We start from the raw sequence: 13,126 nt of genomic DNA on the forward strand, positions 1-13,126 counted from the left end.
ATGCTGGAGATGCAGTTGGAGGGAGCCACAGGAGTAGATCACCAGCCTGGATGCAAGGGCAGGCTGGGAGGTAGCTGTGTCCTAGTAGGATGCTTCAGCTTGTCTTGGGTCGCTTCAGATATCACCCTTGAAGGTAGGATGATACCCCATTCCTCTCACTAACTAACTCACTCCACTCAGGCAGGGGGCTGAGCTCTCCTGCTCTGGTCTGTCTTCCTGTCTAACTAGACTAGACTGCTCTCTAGAACTTTCCTGATCAGGAGTTTTATTACTCCCACTGGTCAGGTGGTGGTTACTCCTCCAATTGCATCCCAGCTCACAGATACAATAGGATAACACATGTGATTGGTTGACACATATTACATCACATCCAACACTTAACTCCTGCCTTCCCAGGCAGGCTCTACCGCTGCAGTGTTCCCCTGTGTTATGTAGTGACCTGCTGTGGGGTTGATCAGACCCTACACAGGCTGCAAGCTACATGGTGGGACGTATTCGCAACAACCCCTTTGCCTTGCATTGGCAGGGATGTTGCATCTGCATTATCCCTTGATGAGTTGATCACACTCATTATATGGATCCTGACAGGTAGAGGGCCTTATTCGCAACTACTCACTTGTCCATCTGTTGGCAGGGGTGTTGCACTTATCTCTTTTAGTATCATGCTGGAGGTTATGGGCAGAGGAATTAGCTTGACGGCTCCAATAGGGGGAGTAAGCACTGAGAGTGCCTTGGGAGCATAAACACTAAATACGGTCCTGTCCACAGGCCTAACTTATCGGTTGGGGGCTCAGTGATGACCCCAGGTCTTGTTGCTCCCGGAGATTAATGGAGTCGACGGCTAATGGGTTCAAAGATGGAAAATCATTACACTGCTTGCTATTTCGGTCACATAGTGATATCACCACTAGATGGCGCAGGAATACTCTGAAACAATGGATACACACGCGGACTCCCTGTGTTCTACCCAATATTCATTGGTAGTGACGGACAACCTAACTTATAAATAGCTTACTAGCACATAATTGCTATTTAATAATTTCTAATTATTTTACTGAACAATTATATATTATAAATTATTTAATTTTACCTATAATTAAATACTGTCTATGCTTTGTAAAACGGCCATTTTGTCTAATTTTTTGAAAGTTTCTTCTTCAATATGACTCCAGAAAAATGGCCGCCGATGTAGATTTCACTAGAGACTAAACGTGAGGAACCTCAGAGTCACGCACGTTCTTGGTTTGGCGACGTGCTTCTTCATTGGTGCATTGAGCTGTCTGTCAAGCTGTGTCGGTAGGACAGTAGTCGTCCGAGCAACCAAGCGGAAGTTACCGGCGGGAAACGTGGTGGCAAAATGGTAAGTATCGTGATGAAGTTGGGTGTAGAAAGCAAATGAATTGATACTTATGGCTGTCAAATCATGGAAACGGGAGGAGAGGGTTTATGGAAGGGATATTATCTGCTGTACACCAGAATATTTTGGGAGCTCCGTACTAGGACATTACACTCCGTTGTCGTGAGTCGCAGGCATTTGTTGCTTTATCATCCTGATTCTCCGTGCAGGAATGAAATCTCAGGGCGCGAGCCTCTGCCACATAACTACAGTGGAGCAGCCATTTATTGCAGAAACTAGCCAGCATGATTTCTGCAGACATAGACGTAGTTGACATTAAAGGCTACTGAGCAAAGGAAATAGGAATATGGTAGTGTCACGAAAATAGTTCTCATAAATGTTAGATCTCTGGGAACTTCGCCTATTTGTGTAATGGGTGACCACAAGTATAGGTGCTTGCTTATCTGTGCCATACAAATAAAGTACTTATTGTAGACAGTGATGAGGCCTCGTTCACACTTATGAATTGGGTTTTGATACAGAGTTCCATTAGTCACTTCTAGTCTAAGACATGTAGGATTGAGCCGAGGTGACTGCATCAATAGAGACAGAACAGGGATTTTAGTAATTTCCCTACATCTCTGAAGTCTGTTTCTATAAACATGGGCTCATAGGAATGTTTCTAAACGTTTTTCTGGCTGTATGTGCGCCTATCTGTGAGGGGTAATACAACATATTTCCCTATAAAATTGCAGTTTTATTGTGTATTATAGGTGGGTTGAGCTCCGCGATGTATATGAGTACAATGTAAATTGCTCAATTACATCAAAAATGACAATAGGGGTATTCCCATTTGGGCAAATTAATGTTATTGATTAATGCAAAGTTATCACATTTTCCAATATACTTTCTGTATTTCCTCATGAATTTCTATATCTCTGCTTGCTGTACTTCTATTGGAAGCTTCTATGTTTACTTCCAGTGGATAGAAATCTGACCATGGTCACACAGGTGCGTGGCACGTTAGTATCGGAGAACAATCAGAGCTGTGTGATATAATGAGCTGTGCACCTGTGTGACCATGGTCAGATTTCTATCCACTGGAGGTAAACGAGCTTTCTATAGAATGACAGCAAGCAGAGATCTAGAAAACTGTGAGGAATTGGTAAAGAAAGTATTATGGAAAATGACATAACTTTTCATTTTACAAACTAACATAATTTATTTGCAGAATTGGGAATACCCTTTTAACAATGATGCATTACTAAGCATGTTATTTTAGTTGCTGTTCACTTTTCTAACCCCTTAAGGGTGATGTCGGACATGGCGCTTTGTTTGCGCTTGCAAACGCAGACAAATCCGCGCCCACCGGGCAGCCCGATCGCATCAGCGTTTCTAAGGAACGTGCAGCCGGTGTTTTGCATTAAATTAACGCAAAACACTGGTGGCTCATTACCGGTCGCAGGCGTTAGAAACGCCGATGCGATCGGGCCGCGGCCCGCCCCGCTGGCTTATGCAAGCGCAGACAAAGCGCCACGTCTGACATAGCCCTTACACTCTCTACGGCGCAGGGAGTGTATGAAGAGGGCTCACGGGCTGAGTCCTCTTCATACAAGGGTGGTGGTTGTTGCATATTGCAGCAAACCTCCACCGTTAATAACTGCGGTTGGAAAAAAAAGTTTAAAAAATATTAAAAAATTAAAATTTGACACCTTTTTACATCACATAAAAAATGGAATAAAAAGTGATCAAAATGTTGCACAGACCTCAAAATGGTAGCAATGAAAACGTGGTCTCATTTTGCAAAAAATGGCACCTCACACAGCTCCGTACACCAGAGTATGAAAAAGTTGTTAGCTTCAGAAGATGGCAAAAAAATTACACATTCGTTTAATTTTTGAAAATGTATTAAAAGGCAATAAAACCTGTATAAATTTGGTATCACCGCACAGAACCAAAGAATAAAATAGAGGTGTTATTTTGAGCGCACAGTCAAAGTCGTAAAAACTGAGCCAACAAGAACGTGACAATGTCTGTTTTGTTTTGTTTTTTTAATTTTTCCACATTTGGAATTTTTTTCCAACTTCGTAGTACACAGCATGTTAAAATAACATTATGGGAAGGTAAAATTAGCCCTCACTCAGGTCTGTACACGTAAAAATGAGAAAGTTGTTGATTTTTGAAGGTGGAGAGCGAGAAATGAGCGAAAAAAAACCTGCGTCCTTAAGGGGTTAAACCAGAAATAATGTAAAAGAGCTTTTCCTCTTTTAATTGTTGGACCTTGTGAAATGTACAATACACCATTTTCTTTATTATTTTACAGCTTCCCTTATCTTTATTGAAGACTGCCCAGAACCACCCTATGGTAAGTTCTGCAAAGTATTCCAATAATCCTTGAAAACTTTGTTTTGCATGAAATGGCGAATACAAGGAACTGTGTGATAGAGGAAACGGTTGATTCCTTCACTTATTTTGGTTCTTATCATACCCTATCTTTTAAGTCTGTAGTTCTAGATACATTAGCAGTGCTTATTACAGTAAATGGCTTTAAAGTGCATCCAGTTCCACTGCTCCTACTGCAGTGATTGTCTCTGCTTGCAGAGATGTAACTGTTTGTATTTGTATCTTGTGTTCTGGAGCGCCATGTTCCACAATAGCTGCGCAGAATACATCCCCATGCAATGTAAGTGCACCAAAATGCAAGGTGCATGTCTACCTCTCAAGTACAGCTAGACAGTTATGTCTCTTCAAGGGCAGTGAGGAAGGAAAAGCTTACCATATATACTCGTGTATAAGCCAAGTTTTTCAGCACAAAAAAATGTGCTGAAAGACCTCACCTCGGCTTATGCACGAGTCAATAAAATAAAAAACCTAACATACCCTGCTCTGGCTCCTCGTCGCGGCTCCTGGCAGCTCCTCTTCTTTCTTCTCTGTGCTGTTATTAGCGGGCAGAGTTATGTCCATGCGCACAGTAATGACATCATCGTGTGCGACGGTCGGCTGTTAGAGAAGAAAACAGGAGCTGCGGGGACCGGAACATAGGGGTGCTGCGCCGGGCATTGGGACTGGTGAGTATGTAAGTTTGTTTTTTTTTATGTGATCGGCTGGCTGTATACTCCAGGGGGTGGGCTGTGATCAATGCATTTCCCACCCTAGGCTAATACTCGAGTCAATAGGTTTTTTTCCCAGTTTTTGGTGGTAAAATTAAGGGTCTCAGCTTATACTCGGGTCATCTTATACTCAAGTATATACGGTAACTTTCTCTCAAATCCCTGCATCCATAACTTTGTCCTTAATTACTATAAAGAATTAGTTTTTGTCCACCTTGGAGACACACTGGGAAACAAGAAGGACATGCATCAAGAGCTAATTATTTGCTGCCTAAGGTATGGGCACTACTTTACAGGGGTACTTATATAAAGACAGTACCTGGATAGTCTAATCTCCTGAGGCCACTTTCACACATTGCATTTGAATTGTGTTTAGAAAGAGGAGCTTCATAGATGGATGTAGACCTCAACGCTTGAGATTGGGGGAAAAAAGAAGTGTAATTTGTATTTAGGTGTAAATGCAACTTCGATAAGGACAAGTTCCCTCATGCTTCTCTTGAATTGCATGTTCACATGCTGCATTTGATTGCATTTAAACATTGCCTTAGAGCTCAATTGTCGAGTGAAATATGCTCTAGGTATGGAAAGAGTTAATCCTCAGCTTTCTTTCCTTATCTCTTTGCTGTTTTGGAGATTTGAGAAGGCATTCAGAAGAAGCAGAAATGTTCACAAAGAACATTAACTTAAACGAAAAGGAGGAGTCCGATGAGGTCCCACTTACCTTTGTTGGACTCCTCCTCCCTCCGGTAGAGGAATGGAGGGGACGGTTGCACATGACCGTTCTGCTCCGTACATATCAATGGAGCCGACAGAAATTGCTAATAGAGATGAATGTAGCAGACCGGTCTTGCGTGGCCCTCTGCTCTATTCCTCTCCCGGAGCGACCAGGGGTCAGACGGAGGTACCCGGGACCCCTCTTTTTCTTGATCTGTGGGGTAGATAGGGTATTGCCTAACTTAAATTGGGAATAACCCCTTTGAAAGGGTTTTGGCCAAAACCCCTTGGCCATTCTATAAAGGGGTTGTCCTACTATTTCGAAAACTTTGCAGGCTGTCTGGGGAGTGCCTGGTACACCTCCCTCTCCTAGCACGGCCAGGCCAGGCAATGTGATGCTTCTGGGAACTAGGTGAAAGGGCTGCAGTGGACAGACTGTGAGAAGAAAAGAAGCTGGGCTTTTAGCAGTGGCTAGAAGAAGGCGCTATGTTGTGCACAGGGAAAGGCAGCAGCTTTCAAAGGCGTCAATTTCTGCAAAGTTCATTTAAATTGGTTGAGGTAGTTCACTCCTGACTATCTTTTGTTACCTGTGATCGGCTCCACTTAAAGTCAGTGTGTACTAAATATTTACTTTTCTCTTATTAGTTGGTAGAATTGAAGAATGGTGAAACCTACAATGGGCACTTGGTAAGCTGTGACAACTGGATGAACATTAATCTTCGTGAAGTCATTTGCACGTCAAGGGTATGTCTGCTGTCAGTAAATGACAATTTACCTCATGTTTTCTTAACTCCTCTTTCTTTTCTACCAAAGTAGCAGGTTTATTGTGTAATTTAATGTAAAATGTAGCTTTTAAAGACTCTTCCTTTTGTATCTTATAAGATGGGCATGTTTAATTGTAGAGCAGCTTTAGAAGTGAGAAGATGAATCCCAAACACAAGTTTCAACTGAACCACGGCATGTCCATAGCACGCTTCTTATTTTGACCTCATACAAATGCTGTCATATGAAGTTGCCACTGCAGCCATGGTTTGCAGAGAACCGTGGTAGATGGTCGAACCGATAGAAGGTCATGTGGTCGGAGCTTAGGTCACATGACATGCTACAGCGGCGCGGGGAGTAACTCCACCCATCCCCTTGGCTGTGTGTGATCGTGCACACAGTGCCATGCCATCAGCAGGATTGAGCTCTCTATGTGACAGCCGATATTATCAGTCCCCTGTCACCCTACCCCTGTTTACAGTGAGAGGCTGCAGGGAGAATGCTATATTCATCCTCTCTATACAGATCACTGATAACAGTGATCCAATGGGCTGTTACCATTAGATCACTGTTATCTGTTATCTATATAAAAGAACCGCAGGGAACACATATATAATGTGTTCCTTGCTAAATTTGCCCCTGTAAAAAATAAAATTTAAAAAAATTCACCCCCATTTCCCTAGAACTGATATAAAACTTAATAAGCCGTAAAAATCCCAAACACGTTAGGTCTTGCCGGGTCACAAAATGCCCCGGTCTATCAAAATATAAAAACGGTTATTCCTAGCAGTGAACCACATAACGGTTAATAACACACAAATGTGTGAAATGCCAGTTTTGCACCATTTTACATCACATAGAAATTTTTTATAAAAATTGACCAACAGGCTGTACAGTCCTCAGAATGGCAGCAATGAAAACGTCATCTCATCTCGCAAAAAGATGACATTTTACACTGTTCTGACACCAAAGTATAAAGAAGTTATTAGCGTCAGAAGATGGCAAAATGTTGTTTGAATACATTTTCAGAAATTCATAAAACATACATAAATTTGTTATCACTGTGATCCTATCGAAACAAAGAATAAAGTAGACGTATCATTTTTTTTTTTTTAACAATTTCACCACATTTGGAATTTTTTTCCGGCCTCCTAGTACACGACATGGAACAATAAATAACGTCACTGAGAAGTAAAAATTGTTAAGCAAAAAATAAGCCCTCACACAGCTCTGTACATGGAAAGGTATAAATTTTTGAGGGTGGAGAGCGAAAGATGAATGAAAAAAATGCTGCAATACGAAAGGGTTAGAACTGTATACGACTTGCTTGTATTATTGAAAATGTCATACTCCTCAGCTAAAAATATTCCTCAAAATGGGTGAGAGGAGTATTATTACCCTTCTGGCAAAATGTTAGTGCGACCTCTGATTAGACCTTGTGTCAGCGGAAACCCTGCTGGCCTGACACCACACATGTACAAGGGAAGCCTACACAGCCAGTGTACGCTCTCCAAACTGGCGGTTGTGCGCATGGTGTCAGGTTCTCTTCCCCTTAAAGACAACCTGTCACCACATTTTCATGTCTACAGCTAGTAACTGGATCCTATAGAGCCCTATTAACTGATACCCTTCTTTTAGCTAAAACTTCCCTTGCATCCACATAATTCAACTTTATCTGTATTTTCCCTGACATCAGAACTTCTTAAAGATTGTGTATGTGTATATATATATATATATATATATATATATATTATATTTATATTCCATCCTCCATGGAGGCTGCTGTGATTTCATGTGATCAGATGCATAGCTGGGGTAGATGTTACAGGACCTTAGATAATGTCATCCTGGTCACATGACTTTAAGTGCCTAATGATGTAACAGAGCTGCCCATGCAGCAGAATATTTTTAGCCAGTCAAACTGGAGCAAGGAGGCAGGGTAATGCAAGTAAATTTTAATATGCCTGATTCAATTTGTGTCTTTGGACTCACATCAGCTGAGTTGCATATAAGTTTACAAACTGATTTCTGTAGCATTGCAGACATGGAAAGTAACCATTTAGGGATAAGGACAATGCTTTTAAATCCATTTTTAATGAATTCTTTATTTTAGGTGGGTTAATTTGCATGATAGGGTTTGATTATTATTTTTTATTTTTTTTTTTTAAAGAGGACCTTTCACCACCTCACACATGTAGAGATGAACATACCATAGTGTAGGGGCTATACAGATTCATGGACACTGAATTTTCTTTGTAGCACCCAAAGTTGCAGAGATTTAATTCCCTATATCTGACCATTTTAATCTGTTTTCTGTCAGAGGAGGAGCTTGTGCTGGAGGCGTGTTATGCTTGAGAAAAGGTGCCGTTGCCTCGCACGAAAAAGGTCAGTGCCAGAAATAATGCTAAACGCAGTCTAAAGCAATGTCAACAAAATATTAATGGAGTGTTTGTAAACAATTCACAACTGTTCATAGTAGCCTCTTTGACATTGCTTGCTGCTATTTGGACAGTTTGAGTGAAGATTGACATAACACACGCCTCCAGATCTAGCTTTGGCGCCTCCTCTTTCACAGGACACAGATCAGGGTGGTCAGATACTGGGACTGATATCTCGGCAACCTAGGTGGCTAGAAATAAATTTCAACTTGCCCCTGTGTCTGTAGCATCCATAACCCTGTCTGTCCAGTATGCTAATCTGTATGTAGGTGAGGTACTGAAACGACCTACATAAGGAAGGCCCATGGTGTCATGACCCCCAATTTTAGAAAAGCCAATTGGGAACCACAAAATCTGTTTCCTGTTGCTACATTGGTGGACACTGATCCCACCCTCTGCTTTGTTGTGTCTTTTTCCACCGCTGACTAGGTTTCCCAGTTTCATGACATGTTGGTTCTGTATTATATTTGCCTACTGCTTTTACAAAAAACTGCATAAGGCATATGGTGAGGGTATTTGCTTCAATGCAAATGATGCGTTTTTGCCTTAGGCATTTGCAATGTATTTTTAAGTGCAATGAAACGCAGCACTAGAACACAACCTACGATACCCGGACACGGTAGATTGCACAATTCAAATTTACTGTTTAGCAATTTTGATTTTGGCAAAAATGTTTCATTTCCGCTGCACTTAATTTCCAATAGAAGCAACCTGTGTGTATTTGCATCCATAACCCTGTTTTTGTAGCCGCATTTTACACATCTTTCATTCATGTGCCAGGTGACTACTTGGTGTATTGTCCAGCACTTGGCTGCCATGCCCCTAGTCCCCTTGCTGATGAGGTCACACTTGCCTCTGGGAGAGCCCCAGCCTCCTAGCTGTTCACACTGTGTGTAATTCCATTCATAGCCCTTCCTGACCGGCACATACCCTCAGTCTGGCAGATTTTTCATCTGTTCTGAGGATTGTGTAGTCACTCTAGTCTGGGAGGACCCAAGCCTCCTTGCTATGTAGACTGTACAGTTCATAGGCTACGTCATAAAGAGACTTTTTGAAGCTGTGCACACTTTGACTTGACAGCATCCTGCCTAGAAGTCAGGGAGGAGCTGTGTCCGTGCACTGCCCAGGCATACAGAGCGGGTTGTCTGCAGCCTTCCTAGTAACTCCACAGTTTCCTCTCAATAGTGGCAGTGTGTCAGGAGCTATAAAGTGCTACTGTCTTCATTGTTTTCCAGGTATAAGAAAAAGTCTATAGTGGCTTGGACACACAGGGTTTTTTTTTTTTTAAAGGAGTGAAACTGTCTGTATAAGAATGTGACCCATAATTGTACTGATCTGAATATTCCAATTAAATAGTTAAAAACATTTACTTTAATAAAAATCTGTTTCATTGCAAGTTAGAACAGTAAGTAGTAAACTTAATGGTCCATATAGATTTAATGCAAGACTACTACAGAACTAGAGAGACTTCAGTGTTTTAGTTACAAAGTAAGCTAATATGCAAAAAGTTTTATAAAAAAAAAAATAAAGGGCAGAGACCCCAATTACCCATCTCAAACTTTCTTTGAGGACAACACCTTTTAAAGGTAACCTACCACCACAAATCTACCTATAAAGGTAGATTGGGTGGTAGGTGGATCAATGGAACGTGAGGATTAGCCCTTTTAAGGGCTAATCCTCACGTCCCCACACTTTTTTGTTACCTTTTATTAGACTTTTATGCATATTTACTTATGCGGCTACTGGGGCGTGGAGTAGCCGCATCTGAGGTTAGACGAGGCGGCTACTCCACGCCCCGGTAGCCTCTTTTCCCCTACTACTCACCATCTTCGGCGTGCTACTCCGCGTAGCTGCGTGCCCTCGTCCGGCGATCCTGCTTCATGCGCAGAAGAGCAGGCCCGCGTCTGCGCGGTCACTGCTCCGAAACAGGCGCAGGCCTGCTCTTCTGCGCATGCGCAGTCGGCAGAATCACCGGACGAAGGCGCGATGGTGGAAGATGGTGAGTAGGAGGGGAAAAGAGGCTACCGGGGCGTGGAGTAGCCGCCTCGTCTAACCTCAGATGCGGCTACTCCACGCCCCAGTAGCCGCATAAGTAAATATGCATAAAAGTCTAATAAAAGTTAACAAAAAAGTGTGGGAACGTGAGGATTAGCCCTTAAAAGGGCTATCCTCACGTCCCATTGATCCACCTACCACCCAATCTACCTTTATAGGTAGATTTGTGGTGGTAGGTTCCCTTTAAAAGAACCTGTCATCAGATTCACTAATAATCCTATTAACAAATTCTGATAGTACTATGCTAATTTGAGGTGAGAGAGACACAGCCTTGGGACACATGGCTACTTCAGGCTAGTCGCCGGGTAGGCTTACAAACTTCATTTTGTGGGAATAGGCAGCAACATTTATTGGTCCAAGGGCATACTGTCATACTGCTCATCTTTAGGGACCACATCAGTAACCAGTACCCTAGATGCATGACAAAAAAAAATCCTCTCCTTTTCCTTCTCTCCTTCTCCTCCCTGCACCACACTGCAGCTGCTTCTCTGTTTTGTGTGGCTAGTTGTATGCAGAGGCATCAGGAGCAGGAGAGGACCCTGGAGCAGTAATGTACAGTTGACAAAGAACACACTTTTGGGTGCTCTCCTGGATGCACCCTGCTATATTGGTCCAAACCTTTATGCATATAACCAGAGTCGGAACACAAAGTAGGATTGCGTGGTAGAGAACCTGGGAGCAGCGAGAGCTTCTCAGCTGCACTCACTGCTACACTGCCTCCTGCACCAATCAACGCTACTATCAACGCTACTATCAGTTATGGAAGTGCTCATTGCACTCTGTCAGCAGGGTGTGGACCACGGCTCATGGCTTGACAGGCTCCATGTGGCCTGTCAGTCAACTTGTGCACCTCTGATCCCTCTTTTAGTCGAATGAATGTGTGCAGTACTTTATGTACATGCTCAGAAGTAAAACTCCTCTGTTATAGATTACAGGAATAAGGCACTGAAAATGAATGCCCACATTTATCTCGAGCACTGGTGGCGTGATAAGGAAAACAGAACGGTGGAGTTTTGGGTTGCTCACTCCATAACCCTGGTTTGCACTGCAAGATAATAGGTTAAAGTACTGTAGTGGATATGCATTTATAGTTGCTTTTTGGCTATTGTATCTACAAACCACCCTGGAAATATTTTAAAGCAAATGTTTAAAACAAATATATTATGTATTATATCATTTTCCAACAGGACGGTGACAAATTCTGGAGAATGCCTGAATGCTACATACGGGGCAGCACAATTAAGTACTTGCGAATCCCAGATGAAATTATTGATATGGTTAAAGAGGAAGTGATGTCAAAAGGCAGAGGTCGGGGTGGAATGCAGCAACAGAAACAGATGAAAGGCAGAGGAGCTGGTGGAGCAGGAAGAGGTAATTTTAGCTTTTTCTATGGTATATTGTGTAGCAGAAGGGAGGAGATACATGGCTATTATGAGAGTCCTCTAGCCCAGTGGTCCCCAACCTTTTTTTGCCCAGGGACTGGCTGTAAACATATATTTTCTCCAGGGACCAGTAGGTGGGGGGGATACAGTCTGGTTTCTGTTTCATAGCCAAAAATGTAAGTTTTCATGCCCCACATAACTCCCTGTGTGCCTAGCTTATATTGTCCAATTTCCTGAAGAAGCCCCCCCACCTTCTACTATCCCAGCTGAACTAAAACAAAAAAAATACTCACCTTCCCTGTTCCCCTGCAGCAGTCTTCTCTTCGCTCACCGTCGATAGAACAGTGCATTTACATGGAAATTAAGTAATGGGGGAGAAGACTGCTGCAGGGGAACAGGGAAGGTGAGTATATTTTTTGTCCAGCGCGGCCTGGAACCAGGTGTTCCATGGTCCGGTCTTGGGCCATGGACCGGTGGTTGAGGAACACTGCTCTAGCCAATGCAAGCTGAGCTGATGAGCATAGGTGCTAGCTATCGCACTCCTGCAAAAAAGCTACTGATTCCCTATCCTATGCCTCATGAACCCTTTAACGACTTAACCAATTTTAACATTCTGACACTAAAGTTATTACCACATAATGTGACATTCTCAAAATCCCCTGGATTTGTTATGTGTTGCTCTTCATCACACACTGTACTCATGTTACCAAAAAAATTTAGGCAATAAGTTTTCCATTTATTGGAACAATTTGGCATTTTTAAAATTTTTTAGTGAATGTTGAGAAGTGTGGAAGTACAGTGTTGGCCAAGAATTTTTTGTGTGATGTTAAATAATTTTATATTATATAAAAAAGAAAGTTGGAACACTTTAATGTACCAAGGCAATTTATGGATGTGTTTATTTTATTTTATTTTTTTTCAATTATACATTAGTTGAAGTGGTTTGGTGAAAATAAAATATAAAATAAAATTCACCATTTGCATCTCCTACATTTTTCAGCCAGTCATCCCACCCACATAAACATAAGAATGAACGTTCTCCGTATGTTTGCAGATGTTGGATATATTGTAAGCATCCTCTTTCCTAATGTGATAGGTGATAGTCAATTGCAACTTCTTTTAATTCTATAAAAAGCTGAGCACTTCAAACAAACATATAAAACCAGAGAATTATGGTAGATGCCAATAATGCAATAAGTAGTGGTTTAAAGGGAACCTACCACCACGATTCTAACTATAAAAGTAGAACGGGTGGTAGGTGGATGGATGGGACGTGAGGATAACCCTTTTTAGAGCTAATCCTCACGTCACCGCTATCTTTTTTAAAAT

General features: G+C 42.0%; 1 protein-coding gene across 2 annotated transcripts in view; it reads left to right on the forward strand.

The window, feature by feature from the left end:
- Nucleotides 1-1,205: 1,205 nt before the first annotated feature.
- Nucleotides 1,206-13,126, forward strand: part of LSM4 (LSM4 homolog, U6 small nuclear RNA and mRNA degradation associated) — a 28,248-nt gene continuing 16,327 nt past the window's right edge. Inside the window, exons 1-4 of one of the 2 annotated variants that reach the window (XM_072113907.1) lie at nt 1,206-1,360; nt 3,660-3,701; nt 5,806-5,904; nt 11,603-11,786. In XM_072113907.1, coding sequence (XP_071970008.1) covers nt 1,358-1,360; nt 3,660-3,701; nt 5,806-5,904; nt 11,603-11,786 — 328 coding nt within the window. In that variant the 5' untranslated portion in view covers nt 1,206-1,357. Of the gene's footprint in view, nt 1,361-1,408; nt 1,520-3,659; nt 3,702-5,805; nt 5,905-11,602; nt 11,787-13,126 lie in introns of those variants that run through there. The other variant, XM_072113906.1, reaches the window with a different exon arrangement.

This window comes from Engystomops pustulosus, chromosome 1, assembly GCF_040894005.1.
Source record: "Engystomops pustulosus chromosome 1, aEngPut4.maternal, whole genome shotgun sequence".
Taxonomy (NCBI): domain Eukaryota; kingdom Metazoa; phylum Chordata; class Amphibia; order Anura; family Leptodactylidae; genus Engystomops; species Engystomops pustulosus.